The 19,814-nt window shown below is 37.7% G+C and overlaps 1 protein-coding gene across 2 annotated transcripts in view; it reads right to left on the bottom strand.

Moving 5' to 3' along the window:
* The window catches only part of NSUN3 (NOP2/Sun RNA methyltransferase 3), a 60,830-nt gene that overhangs the window by 2,262 nt on the left and 38,754 nt on the right, over window positions 1–19,814 (bottom strand). Inside the window, exon 6 of one of the 2 annotated variants that reach the window (XM_029940665.1) lies at window positions 1,860–2,093. In XM_029940665.1, the coding sequence (XP_029796525.1) occupies window positions 1,860–2,093 (234 nt within the window). Of the gene's footprint in view, window positions 1–319; window positions 2,094–19,814 lie in introns of those variants that run through there. The other variant, XM_029940664.1, reaches the window with a different exon arrangement.

The following is a 19,814-nucleotide window of genomic DNA, read 5'->3' as shown; positions in this document are numbered from 1 at the left end:
ATGTATATAAAGAACTTAATAATATTTGATGTTCCATAAATGCCAGCAGCTTCATTATAATTAATGTTAATAATAAAGTAAGTTATATATATGATATATATTTGCATATATATTTTATATATATTTGCATTTTTCAGTAATCATAGGAAGGTCAAATCCAATGGCACACGGAGTATTCAGATTAGGCTTCATGGCAGCATAATGGAAAAATGATGACATTCAACAATCACTTTGTGATTAATCTACACAGAATAAATGCACTTTTAAATCTACAGTAACTGAAGACAGGGTTTCAAACTGAAAAAAAAAACCAAGCACAACTTAAATAAATAAGTAAATAAATTAATAATAAAATTTCCATTATCATTAATTTTCTGTATTAATCCAGTATATTTCCTTAAGTCCAAGAGATTTGGCATTTCTTTACCAGCTATAGGAAACTGGTTATATATGCTTGCAAATTAAAACAAACAAAACAAAACAAAATAAATTTTAAAAATCAAAAAACTACCAATTAATGAGCAGTCTCTAGTTTAAATGCACAGAATATAGTAAACAAATTCAAAAAGAGTTAGCTTCAGCAGAATTTTCCATTTCTATAGTCAGTTTATTTTTTTAAAAGTTAATTTCCAAATAGATATTCTCTTTTCAAGTATGCTGCATAATTTTTCTTAATAGTTGGAAAAGTATATTTGGACTCTAAGTGAAGCAATTTCTAGAGAAAACACATGATCTAAACCTGAAGCTAAAACCCTAAGTTCATATACAGAAATGTACACAATATTCCCAGGATGTATGTAAACAGAGAGAGCCACTCAGTAAATGGTACTGGGCTCTGGTAACAGTATAATCCACTCTCATTAGGCATCTCCCTCTTGTGCATTAATACGTGACATCATACTCTCATATAACATTTCATAACGGAGTGAAATAAAAAGCCCCTCCAGATTGCAACTGTAAGATAATCAGATTCTGTAGTGCTCATTATGACTGCAATTATGTAACAAAACTCTCCAAATATAGTTCAGTTATTGCAGTTATTAATCATTCTGGTTTTGTTTCAAGTACTTGCTTTATAGCCTGCTGCATAGACTCCATTACTCTACAAGCTGAATGTCGAAAGTCAAACTTGTGCATGTGAATCTGCTGTTCTAATAGCCTTTCAACATAATTTACCCTTTCAATTTGTATTTGTGAATACAAAAAAAAGTGGAGAAATAAAGCTGGTGTCAATAGAGTCACTGACCTTTGCAGTAAACAGAAGATAGTCCTTAGCAAAAAACAACGTGGCAAATAAGAAACCTATTTTCTAGAACTAGAAATAGTGCTGCTTAAGAAGTTAGTCTCAGAATACTAATCAGTTCTTACAGAAGAAGGTGAGGAGTGGGACTTCAAAAGAAGCTGTATATTTGATAAGGAGAAAAATTATAAAATGACCAGCAAATGTGCATTTTTAAAGGTTCAAAGCACCAACATCGTGAATATTGGTATTGAATGTATTCCTAAACATACTATGCATAAAACTGTGTATTCTGATTAATTTAACTACAAAATGCCAACTAAAAGACAGCAGATTTATTATACAGAACAAACACCATCTGCAACACCTTAAACCAGTGCTATAGATGTATTTTTAGGAAAAAAAATACACCTGGAAAATTCTCAAGCCTAGATTCTGAGATGCCAAGTATTAACTAAACAGGAATCCAAATAGACCCAGGGAAAATGACTCCATAATTATCGAAATGTTAAAACATAGAGAGCTCAGAAAAACAAATATAATAATACACTGACATGGCTTACAAAATGCATGTCACCAATTTCACGTAGTCCACGATTTTTTCAATTTGGCTACATACATTGGGCCCCAGGCTTTGCCTTTATCTGGTATCGCCAAGAGTCCACATTCCTGGCCAGTGGGAGCAAATGTGAAGTCTTGGGAGCAAGTCCTTGCCATTTCCTTAATGTCCACGGGCATGATGTTACTGTAGGAGTTTAAAATTTCACTGATGACATCTTGATTTTCTGCCTTGGAAAGTGTGCATGTAGAGTACACAAGTAACCCTCCAGGGCGTAAGGCCTTAATTGCAGACCTGTGTGTAATCAGGAAAATGGAGAAGTTTGGTTAGATGCATTAAAAGAAAACTACAAAGTCAGAGGTCAAGAAAGCTTATATATTTGAAACTAATCTTACTCTAACTCAGGCTGCAATGACTCTGGGTATTTTCTAGCCTTACAACTATTTATTTCTAATGTAACCATGGATGACTCAAGAAAAATGATAATCAAATTAGTCAACATGGGGAAAACAGGCAATGTGTTTGACTGCTTCCTTGTTTTGTTTCTTTAAGAACAGGAAGATGGGTAGGGTGCCTGGGTGGCTCAGTGTATCAAGCATCTGACTTCAGCTCAGGTGATGATCTCATGGTTTGTGAGTTCAAGCCCTGCACTGGGTTCTGTGCTGACAGCTCAGAGCCTGGAGTCTGCTTTGGATTCTGTGTCTTCCTCTCTCTCTGCCCCTCTCCCACTTGTGTGGTCATACTCACCCGCTCTCAAAAAATATATAATATATATAATATATTTTTAAAAAAGGAGGATGGGGGTAGAGTATGGTTAATGGGTTTGTCTTTAAATATACTGAGTGGTACTAATAGGTAGGCAGGAAGAAAACGTCTGAACTTCAGGAAAGAAGTTAGGGTTCAGTGATAGCTGAAGTCATGGTAGTAAACAGGATTTCCCAGGAAAAGAGCAAGGAAATAAGTGGCTTGGGGTGCCTGGAGGGCTCAGTTAAGCATCCTAGTCTTGATTTTGGCTCAGGCCATGTTCTCACAGTTCAGGGGTTTGAGCCCCACATCAGGCTCTGCACTGACAGTGCGAAGCCTGCTTGGGATATGCTCTCTCTCTCTCTCACTCTCTCTCAATTTCTCTTTCAAAAATAAATAAACAGACTTAAAAAAAAATAAAGAAAATAAGAAGACTAAGGACAGACAGTTAAGAGAATACCATATTTAAAGGGAGGCAAAACTCAGAAAGGAAATAAAGGCAGTTTCACCAGATGAAAAGTGAAGCTTTGAGAATAGATGGAAATGAAGGTGGTTTTTGTTTGTTTGTTCCATTTTTTAATTTTTTTTTTGGGGGGGGAAGACTTGAACATATTTGCAAATGCAGATCCTGGAGGTCAGTCTCATGACTTGAGACTGCAAATGGAAGAGTCCGCTTCAGAGAAGACGGGGTTATAGCTCTTCTTCAGAAACCATGTGGGAGCACGAACAGGAACTAGGGTGCTGTGAGGTAACCAGAAGTCCATGAGGGAAAGCCTTGACAATAAGAGGGGAGTGGGAGGCAAGGTAATCTACTGAGCGAGAAAACTAGAAAAGTCTTAGTCCTGCTGCTGTGGTGCTAACCTCTGAGCAATTACTACTCAAGATTTTTTTTTTTTTTTTTTAAGAAATCCATGTTCTAGAATCTCTACTGGATTTAAGAGTAGAGACAGCCCATGTCTCACATCTGTATTTAAACAACTAGAGCACAGGGCAATACCTGAGGTTTATGATAAAGATCCACATGATCAAAATAAGTTCAAATTCTATTCCCTATTTTCAATTATTAAAGGACTGAAGAATTCTAACTCAAAACAAAGAAACTGAGGACAAGGTTTCCTTTCCTGAAGCCTCCTTAGACACTCTTAAACATAAGATAAAAAATATATGCATATGTATATTTTTAGGTACAGACTCAATAAACAGGGCAAAATTGCTAACTAACACATTAATCAACAATTTCTGAAAGATGATATGCAGATAGCGGAGTGGCAGCAGGTCACCAGAGTGAAGGGTGCCTCTTGGGGTGAGGACAACAGCCACAGAGGGCATAATTTGACCTGCTGAACTACAGAAGAGTTTGGGACCAGGAAATACCAGACATAAGAGTAAAACGTGAAAACAAAGATATGGATTCAAACTATATATAAGAAACCATGGAAGGGTCCAACACTTGATTTTTGCTCAGGTCATGCTTCTCTCTCCCTCTGTCTCTGCCCCTCCCATGTTCACTCACTCTCTCTCTCTCAAAATAAACTTAAAAAAATACATCACCATGGAAGGAAGGAAGGAAGGAAGGGAGGGAGGGAGGAAGGAAGGAAGGAAGGAAGGAAGGAAGGAAGGGAGGGAGAGAGAGAAAGAGAAAGAAAGAAACTATACTCCTATATATGGCAAGTCAGCCAAGGTAAAAAGTTGGAAAGTTTTATCTAAGTTAAGTTGAACACATTGTTTGGGGAGACCTCAGGCAGCCACTCTAAGTGTTTGCTCCCAAAACAAAGACCTCCACATTCTACATTGAAGGGAACCTCCAGGGTTACGGCCAGCTTCTCATAAAGTGACACCTCGAGGCAAACAATTCCACCCCTACAATTAACCTCCTAGTACTTTATTGTCCCATTAAAAAAAAATGTACAACCTGCCAGATAATTTCAGGTGAAAAATGCCTAAGCAATGTGTAAGAGCAAGAACAAAACAAACAAACAAACGACAGCAACAACAAAAATGGCGTAGGAAGAAACACAAAACTCAGAAAACAAGAGACATAGTAAGACCTAATAAATGCAGAAAGATCAGCAGATCCGGCACACACAGAACAATAATGGAATGCCATGGGACAGGACCAAAAAAAGGGCTCTTAGGTATGAACTGTATGTTCATCAAGATAAAGAATATTTTGTAGAAGTGTTTGGAAGTTAAGGTTGAAGAAATCTTCCCAAAAAAGTAGAACAGACTGACTAAAATGAGACAAATAAGATCAAGCAGATCCAAATTTTAATTAATAGGCATACTAGAAAGGTAATACAGAGAACTAGAAGTGAGGGACATTAAATCAATGAAATCAAGAGAAATTTCCAGAGATAAAAGGAGAGTTCAGAATGAAAGAAGTCATCAACAGGCTAGAATTATTATTTATTGAGCATCTATTATGTTGCTGTGCATTGTTCTAGAAGTTAGGTATATATTAAAATAGAACAAAAACAACTGCAACAACAATACCCCTTGCTTTCATGAAGCTAACATTCTAGATGGGAGAGACAGAATATAGAAAAATAGTATCAATAAGAAGTCTGTCGTGAACTCCTCTGTGTCCCCCCAAAATTCATTTGTTAAAGTCCTAAACCCTAGTACCTCAGAATTTTACTTTATTAGGTGATAGGGTCCTTGAAGGTGTGATTAAGTTAAAATGGGGTCTTTAGGGTGGGCCCTACTCCAATATCACTGGTGTCCTTATAAGAAGAGTAAATTTGGACACAGAGTTACAGAGGGAAGACCAGGTGAAGACACAAGGAGAAGACAGATATCCATGAGCCACACACAGAGGCTTCAGAAGAAACCAACCCTGGGGACCCTGATCTCAGTCTTACATCCTCTAGGACCCTGAGAAAATAAACTTCTGTTGTTTAAGCCACACAGTCTATGGTACGTTAGAGTAGTCCTAGAAAACTAATATAAAGTATATACTCTCTAAAGGACAACTTGTGAGCCTGTGTAAACAAATACATACACACACACACACACACACACACACACACACACACACGCACATACATACATACATATATATGTATATAATATATACTCACAAAATATATACAGTAAAACCTTGATTGCAAGTAACTTGTTCTACAAGTTTTCCACAAAACAAGCAAATATTTCTAATAAGTTTTAACTTGATAAACGGGCAATGTCTTGCAATATGAGTAGTATGTTATGCCGAATGTCACATGATCACAATTAAGCCAATGGTTCTCAAAATTCTCGTTGATATACAAGTGCTTTGGATTATAAGCATGCTTCTGGAAAGAATTATGCTCGTAAACCAAGGTTTTACTGTATTGTGTGTATGTATGTGTATTTTTTCCTCCGCAGACAGTCCTCCAATTCTCTGAAAACAGTGACTGCCATGTCCAACAACTGAACTCTACTAACACTAGAGTGTTAACCTGGAGTTAGTGTCAGATCCCACAGGTAAAGAGCTAAGGCTGCCCTTCAGATGACAACTGGAAGTCTAGGCCTCTGGTACTTCTGACTAATCTTCCATATATTAAAGGTTCCCACACCCCTGTCCTGGGGTTCAACAATTTGGTAGAACAGCTCACAGAACTCAGGAAAGCAGGGAAGCAGTTTACTTACTAGATTGCTGTTTTATTACAAAAAGATATAATTCAGGAATAGCTGGAAGGATTTCAGGGAACAAAATATGAGTAAAGGGGTGCGGAGCTGCCGTGTGCTTCCCAGGCATTCCACCCTCCCCGCACCTCATCTTTACCAACCTGGAAGCCCTCCAAAGCCCTTCAGTTAGGATTTTTTATGGAGGCTTCATTAAGGAGGGTAATTGATTAAAACATTAGCCACTGGTGATTTAACCCAATCTCTCTGGAGGAAGAGGCAGATGGAGGGAAGCTGAAAGTCCCAACCCCCTAAGAGCACAGAAGTTCTTAGACATTTTGCAAAAGCCACCTTATTAACATAAACTAATGTGTGGTTGAGAAAAGCTTATCAATAACCAAAGTTCCTTTCATCTTTGCAAAAATCAAATATAATAACAAAAGATGTTCCTATCCCTCTTACTACTGAGGAAATTTCAAAGGTTCTAGGAGCTCTGGCTAGGATCCAGGAACAAAGACCAAAAATATTTTCACAATATTACAGTTTGCCTATTTTTTTTAAATCTAGTAATAGGTTCTATTAAGAAAAATCAATCAAGATAAGAGGGTTAGAAGAGCTTGAATGGAGGAGGGGACTGCAATTATAAATGGTGTAGTTGGAACAGGATGACATTTCAGAAAGTGACATTTGAACAAAGACCTGAGGGAGGTAAGGAAGTGGCCATGCAAATATCTGAGGGAAGAGCATTCCACACAAAAGGATGAGCCAGGGCAAAGATCCTGAAGCGTACTTGAGCGAAGAGGGCTAGGGTGGCTGGGGCAAGGTGAGCAAGCGGGTGGCAGGGCGAGGCGGGACCGGAGAGCCAAGAGGAGGCGGTGCAGAAGGTCTTCTATTAACACTGTCAAAGCTTCAGTCTCATAATGAACGAAGAACACACACACTTAGATGCACTGATGTTAAACTTTAGAACTTCAAGAACAAAAGACGCTAAATGCCTCCGGAAAGAAAAATGGGTGACCAGTAAGGGTTCGGGAAACTGACTGGCATCAATGGCGTTGTTCACCCCAAGCCCTGGAAAAAAAAGCAATTTGAAGTGCATGCTGTTCACTTCCAAACTCAAATAAATATATAGCAGAAATACAAAAACTTTTCAGATATCTGATGCCTCAAAAATTTTACCTCTAGCAAAATGAGGAGGTAAATCAAGAAAGGGGAGAAATGTGATACTGCAAGTAGTCAATGTAACATAGGAGAGCCGGGAGGGGAGTAAAGTCCCAGAATGATGACTACTCAGGAGTCCTCGAGATCACTACTCCAGGCTACCATGACGTGGAAAACGTTAAAGGAAATGAGAAGGCACAGAAGAGATGAAATGACTGAAAACTAAGAAAACCTTGAAGATTTGGCATATGCCACTAGACTGGGGCTGAGGGAAGGGAGCAAAAGAGAGAGATTTTCCCATCAAACTGTGTAAAAACTTTCATTTCAGTGGCACTCGATCATTACATTGGACCAACAGAAAAGAAAATTTAATTCTAACGTATCAGTCCATTCTGCAATGAACAATATTTACAGAATTAACTTACACTGATTATTGGTCGTCAAAGTTCAGCATCATCCAATACACTGATCTTTGTAATGCTTCAGAACAGATTTTTACATCCCAGAAAGAATACCATCCACCCAAACATAAAGGTACAGACACTGAGAAGAAGGGAGGGAGAAATGGAAGGCAGGATGCGAGTACAAATATTCTTGTAACACAATGACAGAAACCCAAGAGACAGTGGCCTGATTATTGCAAAAAAGAGTAAAGCTTGAAGTATGTCAGAGACACATTCCAATGCTAACAGAGCAGGAAGCCCAAGTGTGAGCATGCAGTACTAAGTTTCTAGGCTGAACGAGGGAGAAACTGCGCATGGGGTGAGAACCCAGGGTGCACAGTGGTGTGAGGCGGTAAGGGGGGCATATGTGGGACAAAGCCTAGCAAGGAGTCAGCAGTCAACGTCCAAAGTCGTTAGATCAAGAAACGGCAGCCAAACGTACTAGTCAGAGGTCTGGGAGTTGTGTACAGAATAAGGAAAGAACAGAAATAATTAGAAGTGGTGGCCTCCGAGGAATAAGACTGGGAAAAGAGGGAGGAGGGAGAAGTAAATGTCATTAAAAGCTCATTTATATTTTCAATTTTTACCCATATGTGTATTTCTATTATAATACAAATTAAAGGAGCTATGACAGTAGGATAAATATCAAAATTGTTCCTACAGATGTCAGTTAAATTTTTTTCTTTTTTTACTCTTAAGGAATTAACTCTCTAGAAAACTTATTCTCTGAGGTTCCAGATAACTAAAATTTATGGTATTCAAAATTTCTAGTTTCCTCATGTATTCATTTACTGATTAAGAAATATTTTAAGGGGGGTGGGCACCTGGGCGGCTCAGTCAGTTAAGCCTCCGACTTCAGCTCAGGTCATGACCTCACAGTTCGTGAGTTCAAGCCCCACATCGGGCTCTGTGCTGACAGCTTAGAGCCTGGAACCTGTTTCAGATTCTGTATCTCCTTCCACTCCCCGACTCATGCTCTGTCTCTCTCGGCTCTCAAAAATAAATAAACATTAAAAAAAATTTTTTTAATAAAAAATATTTGGGGAATTCCTTACCACTGAAAGCCTACTTAAGCTTCAGTGTTTGTTGGCAGTCTCTAAAGAATTTCTTATATGGACCTTATTTCTCACTGTGCCCTAAATATCGCCCCCCTACACACACACCAAAGGCTCCTGTCTAGACAGCAGACATGTGAACCATTATGTGCTCACCTTTGTGAAGAGCCTGTGGTAGGAAGAAAAATGGCTGCTCCCCCCCAAAGTTGTCCATATCCTCATCCTTGGAACCTTTAAATATGTCACCTTATGTGGCAAAAGGGTATTGGCGGAATGTGATTAAACGAAGGAACCTGAGATAGGAGATTATTTTGGATTATCTGAGTATGCCCAATGTAACCCCCCAAATCCTTACAAATCAAAAAGGAAGGCAGGTGAGTCAGAGGAAGAGTTGATAATGGAAGCTAAGGCAGGAGTGACAGGACAGGACTGCTGGCCATGGGCCAAGGAATGTGAGCTGCTTCCGGAAACTGCAAAGGTAAGGAAACAATTCTGCATCTTAATCCGTTTAGGCTGCAGTAACAAAAATAAAAGACTGGGGGGCTTAAATAATAAAGGTTTACTTCTCACAGTTGTGAAGGTAGGAAGTCCAAGATCAAGGCACCAGCATGTTCGGTGTCAGGTGAGGACCTGCCTTCTGGTTCACTGATGGTCCTGTCCTCACATGGCAGAAGGGGTGAGGGAGCTCTCTGGGGTCTCTTTATAAGGACACAAATCCCATTCGTGAAGGCTCCACCCTCATAACCTAATTACCTCCAGAAGCCGCATCCCCTAAACTACCACCTTTAGGATTAGCATTTTAACAGAAATTTGGGGAGGACACAAATATTCAGTCTATAGCACTCACCTAGGGCACCCAGAAAGAATTGCAGCTTTGCCAGAACCTTGATTTTGTACTTAGAACCTTCAGAAGTGTAAGATAATAAACTTGGGTTACTTTGAGCCACCAACTTTGTTGTAATTTGGTATAGCAACCATAAGGAATCAATACACACCTAGTGATGGTTTTTAAAACTTTTCTTTTACAGTACCTCACTAAGGCATCAGAAGATTTTACTAAAATTGTGTAAGTTACAACTACACTCATTTTGGATCATTTTCTGATTAAAGCAATGGTATGTGTAAGGGATATATGCAGTTTGAACCCAGAGCTTTTAACCCCCACTAAAAGGACTTATTTTGTTACTGGTTCCACATTTAGCAAAGCCAATGACTAATCAAGTAAGTATAATTCTTTCTTATTACAATTATTCAAAAGTACATAGAAGCTTCACCATTTACAAACAACATGTCCCTGGCTTAATGGAAATTTAAATTAATTTCTATAATGTTGGCAATGTTGGCTAATTCTTCTGGTGGGTTTTTTTTTCATTCCAACACTCATAATTTATGTTTCTAAAATTAGGTTGGTATAAGTTAACTGGTCTCAATTTCTACAAAAGGAAATTGTGTGTGGCAACACAAAGGCCTTTTTACAAATTGGGTTAATCTCAACACCATAGGACGAAATGTTAGGGATTCCTGTAAAATGGCTGTTGCTATTTTGCTGCTGATGATGGTTGTTTGAATACCATTTTTGTCCTTTTGCTTATAGTAGCTATAGATTTCAAAAACACCATGACTGTGTACGAAAAGATCAAGGAAGGGGCTCCTGGGTGTCTTAGTTGCTTAAGTGTCCGACTTCCACTCAGGTCATTACCTCACAGCTGGTGAGTTCGAGGCCCTTGCTGAGCTCTGTGCTGACAGCTCAGAGCCTGGAGCCTGCTTCGATTCTGTGTCTCCCTCTCTCTCTGACCCTCCCCACTCATCCTCTGTCTCTCTCTCGTTCAAAAATAAACAGGGGCTCCTGGGTGGCTCAGGTTGGTTAAGCATCCAGCTTTGGCTCAGGCCATGGTCTCACGGTCTGTGGGTTCAAGCTCGCATCGGGCTCTGTGCTGATGGCTCAGAGCCTGGAGCCTGCTTCCGATTCTGTGTGTCTCTCTCTCTCTCTGACCCTCCCCTGCTCGCATTGTCTGTCTCTCTTAAAAATAAATAAAAGACATAAAAAAAAAAATAAACAAACATTTTAAAAAAATCAATAAAAACAGACAATGTGAAAAAAACTTACTCCCAAGGTTCAAACAGCTGAAAATTATTAGAAAGTGTAATAAGCATTATTTATATTTATATTTATATTTATAATGAGCATTTATCAAAACATATAATAGTTTCTTCACTTTTGACACATAAATAGCAATAGGTACTTAATTTTACTTAAGGCTGCAGTATATAACAACTCTATAATCAGATTAGTTCAATGATTTAAAAACCAATACTTCTGACATTGGCATCCTGATAAATTAAGATAATTTAGTATGTGTTTTACAATATACTAAGAGAAAATGAACGCACTTCTAAAATATAAGTACTTAAACATGCACTACTCTGCCTACTACAGTAGTGTCTAGGATAAATCGGCTGCTTCTGTAATAATTCTCACATACTTTGCAACAGCCCATAAGAACCAAGTAATTGCCACTTCATCCCAATCATAAAAAGACTATAATTTTTAGAACAGTTAGACAGCAGGGTGGGAGAAGGGTGTGATGCTTCAAGACAGAAATGATTACAATCAGAATGGAAGAAAGATACTGCTTAATAGATCTTAACAAGCCCAGTAAGAAATTTAAAATTTCAGAGAGAGGGAAAACACATTTAAGAGTCAGAGAGACTTGAAAAATAGAAGTAAACCGGCCAAGTTGTGGTAATGACCATATAAATACATATGTCAGGACTAGAGAAGAAAATAAGACATGTTGGATTTGGATTTGAGGTCTGGTAGAAAACAAAAGGGTTCTCTATGTTTGTGAAAATTTCTGTCCATGTAAATTTCTTTTTTGTTGTTTTTTGTTTTTTAATAATAGGAAAGAAAACTAAGCAACTAAAGCAACATCCATTTTGGCATGATAGTATCCTCTCCAGATGAGCTGTGGTCCCCAGGTTTCTCAATGACTGTAAATTTCACAGCCTAACAAGAACCTGAGTCATGCGATATTTTTCACCTATGACAGAACACTAACTCTACTGCATCGAATTACTACAAACCAAGTTGTATTAAAACGGACATTATTTATCATTAATTATAACAGGTGCTAGAGAGATGGTCAGCAGAGCTGCCTAATTATACTTTCCAGCAGAAGGCAGAAAAAGATGTCATGACTGACTGTAATAGATGGAGCAGAAGTATTATTTTGATCAGATTAGGTAGAAAACTAAGCTAATACCTTAAGCTGAAATAGAAACTAGTAGACATCATCTTGGGTTAGCTATATTATTGACCACACAATGCCTAACTATAACGCAGAAGTGGGGGAAGCACTTCTAAGGAAGCAGATATGTCACATAATATAATCCCTCTACCATATCCCTGAAACATATATATTCTCTTCAGAAACCCCCTACCTATTGGTGATCAGGCTTAATTCTACTTGAAATTAAGATTCTATCTCACAACATTGCTGTAGGAAATAAAGCTGGTGTTGATTAATACTATAGCATAAAATAAAGTGGAAATGCTTTTACCTCAAGTCCTCCTAATAGGAAAGGAATGATGGCTTTCTTGCCACAGAGCCTATGCTATGTAGCTTGCTGCTTTATGGCAGGTACTGGCTACACTAATATCTCCAAATCTTTGGCTGTCTTTCAGTGCATTCTGAAACAGGCTGGAAGGTATTTTGGGCTTGAACCACCTAGTTAATGAAGCAACTAAAAACAAAATAAAATATATCCCCCAAAAAGAAGCCATGAAATTAAGAATAAAATGTTAAATCAAATTCCTCCATTTATATACAGAAAGCCTTAGCTGATATCTAGTACCTCACAGAGCAGACCTGAATGACCCTTCAGGTCTACCAGCTCTTGAATGCCTCTGTGAAATCTAGAAGCCTGCAACCTGCAGCTCAGTTTGTGGCTGACTCATTCGGCCTCAAATCTGACCTAAACTGATGTGAGGCTATTTGTGGTCAAGCCATCGCCCATGTGATATAACTATTCTTAGATTTTGTTGAAAACATATTAATGTTTGATGACAGGGTGCTGCCTCAGACCCTACTGGGGGAAGTGGGTGACATACCAAATACCTACTATTACCTTTTTAAAATCCAAGAAAATTAGAATTCTGAAACATATTTGGCCTCAAAGATTTTGACTAAGGTTTTGGGTTTGTATTTTAGATTCAAATGAGGTACAGTGCAAAGCTACATAAATATCTTCTGTACTATATCTACACGATATCTACATGATAAATTAGCTACATTGCTAACTGATGAAAGCCTAATTTAATTACTTTTAAAAGAGGACCATCTAAATCTTAACTTTAAAAAGCAGCAGATAGGTAAGTCTAGAGTCTGTACGCAGGAATCTATCAGTGTTTTCCTATTCTAACATTAAGTAAGAAAAAAATGGATTATTTTGTGTTCTCTCAATACACCAAGGATTCCCCCCCTTTCTTGAAAAAAAGTGTTTTGATTTGTACGTTTGTATTTTTTATTTTTTGTATTTTTTAAAGAGCACTTTGTACAATCAATAATAAAGCCTTATTATCAGGAGTTTATTTTGTCATTTTGTTCACAGCTTTTCACTGAATTTCTTTGTCCTTGAAAGATCTGCTTAAATAAAAAAAGAGAATTATGCTTTAAGAATCATGTAAGGTCCTGACTTAGAAATAAGATGAGAGGGGCGCCTGGGTGGCTCAGTCAGTTGAGTGTCCAACTTTGGCTCAGGTCATGATCCCACAGTTCGTGGGTTCGAGCCCTGCGTCGGACTCTGTGCTGACAGCTCAGAGCCTGGAGCCTGCTTCAGATTCTGCATCTCCCTCTCTCTCTGACTCTCCCCTGCTCATGCTGTCTCTCTCTTTCTCAAAAATAAAAAATAAAACATTAAAAAATTTTTTAATAAATAAAAAGAAATAAGATGAGAATGGGTCACCTGGGTGGCTCCGTCAATCAAGCATCCGACTGTAGGTGAGGTCATGAGCTCACAGTTCATGAGTTCAAGCCCCCATCGGGCTCTGTGCTGATGGCTCAGAGACTGGAGCCTGCTTCTGATTCTGTGTCTCCCTCTCTCTCTGCCCCTCCCCTGCTTGTACTCTTTTTCTCAAAAATTAATATACATTAAAATTATGTTAATAAAATAAAAAAAAAGAAATAAGATAAGAGGACACTGCATTCCCACCACAAGTACGGAGATCAATCACTTTTATATTTCTAGACTGGTCCACATAGTCTTCCAACTATTAAGAAGTAAAGTATAATGGCTGAGGGAGGAAAAAAATGATTACCTGTCAAAACTTGAAAATAAAATGTATTATTTCCTTAATCAAAGCATACGTTCAATGACCTTGAAAAACTAAAAAAACAAAAAACAACAAAAACAACCAAACAATCCCCCCACACACATACCTAACATGTCTTGAAACCCTAGCAGGTATCAAAGTTCCAAACTGAAGGCATTTAACTTAACCAAAATTGAAAACATGAGGTAGGGTGTTCTGTTCCTAAGGCAAATTTCTGAAACCCAGAGAATGTTATCTGAATAGCTCCTAAGACAACCTAACACATTTTTAAAATATAAACTCCATTTTTCTGGTTTATTCTTTTAGTCCTTGATTAGAAATCTGGCATTCTGTTGGGAGGGTCAGTGTTAATTAGATCACTAAATTTAACTGTTTTCTGCATTTGAAAAGACTGAACCAAACTGCAGAAGAAAATAATCAGCACAGCAACAGTGCCATCTTTTGACCAAAGCAGAAAGTGATTCTCTCCCCCTTTCATTAGTTCCTCATGATTTACTATCAGGAGATAAACAACATCTTTTTATGTCTTCCTTGTAACATGTTTGAAATTACAGTCACTGTCCCTCCTACAACAATTTCTGGTGTAAAAGTAAAGCAATCATAGATGTCTGTACTTTTGAAAAATTAAGATTACAGGTAAACATTACTGTGATTAATATATTTATTCTTCATCTTTCCTCTAGTCCCTTCTATCAACATTAAAGCATCAAGGCGAAGCTACCATTCCTTCAGATGTAAATACAGGGAAGCAATCAAGTGAAATGGATTTAAAGATTCCTTTATAGTCACAATATTCTCAGTCTTGTTCCCTTCATCTTAGAAACATTTGTTTTTTTAACCAGGTAAGACTGTAGTAATTTTAAAAATATAAATGAGCATAAGAGCATCAATCCTGTAATTGGTCCCTTGTAACCATTTAATATTCAATTAATACTTCAGAGATTCTATTTAAGGCTACTTTATAAGGTTACTAGCAACTTATATATTAAAAAATTATATAATTAATAATGTGAAAAATGTATGAAAACTACTGGCAGCCTTTGTATCTTACTACTCAAATGACAAACTAAATCCCAAACTGAAAAGATTAAATGCTCCAGGGGATACTGCACACAGAGCACATGTTCTTCCATGAAGAAATTTTTACTTTTCTTTTTTTTTTTTTTTTAAATAAAAGAGTATATTCCTGAATCAAGGGAAATATAGATTTGGTCCAGAATCAAATGAGATGCTGATTCCTATGTTAGCCAAGTGAAGAAGTGATCAGTCTAATTAGTAATGTTACCTTATGTTTATTTGGTACTTAATTTAAAGAGCACCTCACACATGCAGTCTTAATAAAACCTTATGAGGTGCCCAGGGTAAATAGTCTGGCCCAATTTATCAAATGGAGAGTCACAAAGACTCAGCGACTGACTCAAAGTTACACAGTTAATTAATGTAGCACAAAGACGGTCACCCTTATCTAACACCAGGAGGACTGCAAGTCTTACCACTACTATATACCCTGAAGCAAATTAGACTGCTAAAATAAGTATGAAATCCAGGGCAATAAGACAGAGCGTGCCACATGAATACATTTTGTCATCTCAACTGTCCCAAATACTCATTGAAGGTGAAGAATAACCATATACTTCTTTTTAACATAAAGAAACTAAGAATTAATAGGTCTGGCACTACGGCCTGAGGCACTTGGCTACCTTCATCTATTCAAGTGCTATAATACAGAATTTATGATGAGGTAAATGAAAACAATTACTTCATGTTGACAAATGATTTGAACCTCTCATCACAGTCTGACATCTAAATCATAGTTTTAAAGAATTTTAACAAACTACATTCAACTGTTAGAACTTCTGAGTTAATAATTCCATTAAAACTCCAAATAATTTGGAGTAACTTGGTAATTATTCCAAATTCCAAAGAATCTGACAATTAACTTAACCAAATATTGCTTCCACAGCTTTAAATAAAAATATGTTTTCCTGGGGCAGCTGGGTGGCTCAATTGGTGGAGCGTCCAACTCTTGATTTCCACTCAGGCCATGATCTCGAGGTTCATGGGTTCAAGCCCCCTATCAAGCTCTGCACTGGTGGCAGAGAGCCTGCTTGGTATTCTCTCTCTTCCCCGCTCTGCTCCTCCCCTGACTGCACACATGCACTTTTACCCTCTTTCTCTCTCAAAAATAAATATTAAAAAATAGTATTTTCCTTAGATGCTTATTGATCAAATGATTACAAAACCAGACTAACAGATTTATTTTCAGCCTTCATCTGACCATACTACTTGATTCTGTCATTCATTCTCAACCTTGAGAAACATTCCCCAACTTTGGTTTCCTGGACAGGACTCTTTGTTCACTCCTCCTTCTCTGAAGCTCTAAAGTTCTCTTTCAGCCTCCTTATCCACCTTTTCTCTACTTCCTATCTATTAAATGTCAGTCTTCCCTAGAATTTTATCCTGGGTATATTTTTTTTAATTTAATTTAATTTAAGTTTATTTATTTATTTACTTACTTACTTACTTATTTAAAGAGAGAGAAAGCAGATGAGGGGCAGAGACAGAAGGAGAATGAGAATCCCAAGCAGATTCAGGCCTGTCAATGTAGAGCTTGCCGATACGGGGCAGGATCTGCGTGAGATAATCTGAGCTGAAATCAAAAGTTGCACACTTAACCTACTGAGCCACCCAGGTGTCCCTAAAGATTTTATTTTTAAGTAATCTCTCCACCCGACATGAAGCTTGACCCTACAATCCGCAGATCAAGAGTCATATGCTCTATCAACTGGGCCAGCCAGGCTCACTTTTTTCTAAAGTTGGGTATGTTACACGTTATCTTATTCAATCTTTCAATTAAGTTTTGAGACATGAATTTTTATGCTCACTTTGCAGATAAGAAACCCAGGGGAAGATTGTTAAGCAACTTGTACAAGGGCACTCCATAAATATGCAAACCAAGATTCAAATCCAGGCAGTAGAGTTCTACAGTTCATGCTGTTAACCAACGTGTTACCCTTGACATCTTTTCCTTCCCACTCCAGAGCCAATCAGTCACTAAGTTCTATTAATTTTCCATTGAAATTATCTTGCAAATCTAACCACGTCTAAATAACATTCACTTAGTTAAGCCTCTGCTGTCTAATTCTTGACTACTGTAAAATTTTTCATATTGGTTTTCATGCTAAAGGGTATTCTTGTAAATCTTTGTGTCCTCCAATGTTGTTGTTATCTGATCAAGGGATTTCCAACTTGTGAGAAACCCTTCTAACTTTTCCCCAATGCCAGTTCTCACTTCTGTAGTAATGCAATTTTTAATTAGGTACAGTTAAGGCTAATTTCCTAAATTGCCTTTCACTAAAGGTAGTCATAGGACTATGAGACCTATGAGATGGGAGTAGAAGTAATGTGAGGTATGTGCTTTTGTTCCTTCCTACTAGTGGAAATGCAGATTAACTAGCAAGAGCTGGAATAGCCACCTTGGAGTATGAGGTAGAAGATAGAAGGGACCTGGATCTCTGATGATTATGGAGTCTGGCAATCAAATGATTGCTAAAACAACCCTGAGAAGCCTACACAGGCTTTTACTTACTTAAGCCACTATTATTTTGAGTCTTTCTCTGTCTTTTTCTTTCTCTACCTGTTATATTAGAAGAAAAAATGATCTTATTCCAAAATTGGCACCAAACATGGACTTGCTTTAGCAGAATTGAAAATGTAGAACTGGTTTAGTAAGTAGGCAATAGGAAACATATTCAAACAAATACTACCAGCTAGAAAGTCAAAGACTTATTAATTTTATATGTCAACTTGACTAGGCCATTGTGCTTAGGTATCTGGTTGAACATTATTCTGGGTATTTCTGGGTAAAATTAACATCAAATTGGTGGACTTTAAGTAAAGCAGAATGCGCTCCATAATGAGGTCAGGAGTCAAGCAGTCACCGCTGAAGGCCTGAAGAGAACAAAAGACTGATACCTCTCTTAACAGGAAGGAATTCTACCAGCTGGTAGCATTCACACTTGAACCACAACATCAACTCTTCTCTGGATCTCCAGTCTGCTAACTCTTCCTGCAGAGTTTGAACTTGCCAGCCTCCATAATCATGTGAGCCAATTCCTTAAAAAAAAATCCTTCTCTGTGTGTGTATATATATATATATATATATATATATACACACACACACACACACACACACACACACACACATCCTATGTTTCTCTGAAGAACCCAGAATAATACAGCCAGTAACCCGTATTATGCCATGGGAAAACATTTAATAAAGTCATTGTTTATCATATCTTGGAAGACACATGCTAAACCAAGCTTATATAACTCTAGGGTGACTAGAACAAAATCTCAAAATGTTACTGTGTGTTAATGAAAGAAGGCTCTGGAAAACATCTCAGTAATTTGCAAGGAGGGACGGAAGGAACACAGCTCTGCTAAGGACAGGTCTCTGCTCATGGATTATAATCTAAATTAAGAAAGAATTCAATAATTTGGGCGTTGCTAGGGTTGAAAAAGTCAATTGATTCTGTGCCCCAAAGTAAAGCAGTGATCAAAAAGTATTCCTGAAGAGGCAGCTCTTACAGAGATAAGACAATGGCCTTACGCCTCACTCTAGCACTTCTGAGCAAATGTTCTTATCCAGATAATGGGATTTAGTCCAGAAACAAAGACGTTTCTTTCATATCTCACCCAATAAAATGGAACATACTTCTGACATATACAACATAAATAAATTTCAAAAACATTATGCTGAGAGAAAAATTCCAGATAATAAAGAATACATGTCATTTGATTACATTTTATGTAGTCTGAGAACAGGCAAAGCTAATCTACAGTAAGAGAAGTCAGAACAATGGTTGCCTTTGGTGAGGGGAGTAAATGGATTCTGAAGAAGCACCAGGGATCTTTCTGGGGTGATGAAAATGTTCTGTATGTTGATAAGGTAGTGGGTTACACATGCCTATGTAACTGTCAGAATTTCCTGAAATGCACATAGAGCCTCTTGTATGCACATGTGGTTACAGATCCACAGGCTCAACTTGTGGGTGGAGTAGGAGTTAGCTCCTCCAGCAATTATGGGGTCTTCTTCCAGTTTCCCTGAATTCTAGACTATGTTCCTATGCAGTTCCATGATGAAACGCACCTGCTATTCTGAAGATCTCCCGTATCATTATAAATAGATGCTTAGAGGTGATAAGAGACCTATGCAGGTTCTGGGGCTAGAAAGACAGTTACTCTGTCCTTCTGGGTTCTAGTGTGTCTTTGTTCTCCCTGACTTTGTGTGCTGGTTACTAGCCCTGGTTAACCTCAGGTTCCATACCAGACGTAGGGCACAATTATACACAACTTCTATAGACTGTTTAACCAGCTCCTATGGATTCAGTAGGATCTAATCCCTAGAAGATCCATTACTTCACTTGCAGAGATTCTTCTCTAACCAAACCCTGTCAGTCAGTCAGTAATACCTCTGCCCCTTGTAGAATAAGACAATATTGTATAATTAAATATCAAGTCAGTAAAGGAGTTAATATTCATTCTTTGCTTCATCTTTCTTGATGTTTAGTAAATTCTTACACTTACATAATTATTTTTCAGTTTCCTTTCAGTCAAACTTTTATTCATCCTTCTAGACCAATTTCAAAGTTCACATAATCTCTAAAACATC

The sequence above is a fragment of the Suricata suricatta genome, chromosome 5, assembly GCF_006229205.1.
Source record: "Suricata suricatta isolate VVHF042 chromosome 5, meerkat_22Aug2017_6uvM2_HiC, whole genome shotgun sequence".
NCBI lineage: Eukaryota > Metazoa > Chordata > Mammalia > Carnivora > Herpestidae > Suricata > Suricata suricatta.
The sequence above is the reverse complement of the archived record's forward strand: the minus strand, read 5'-3'. Positions and strand labels throughout refer to the sequence as shown.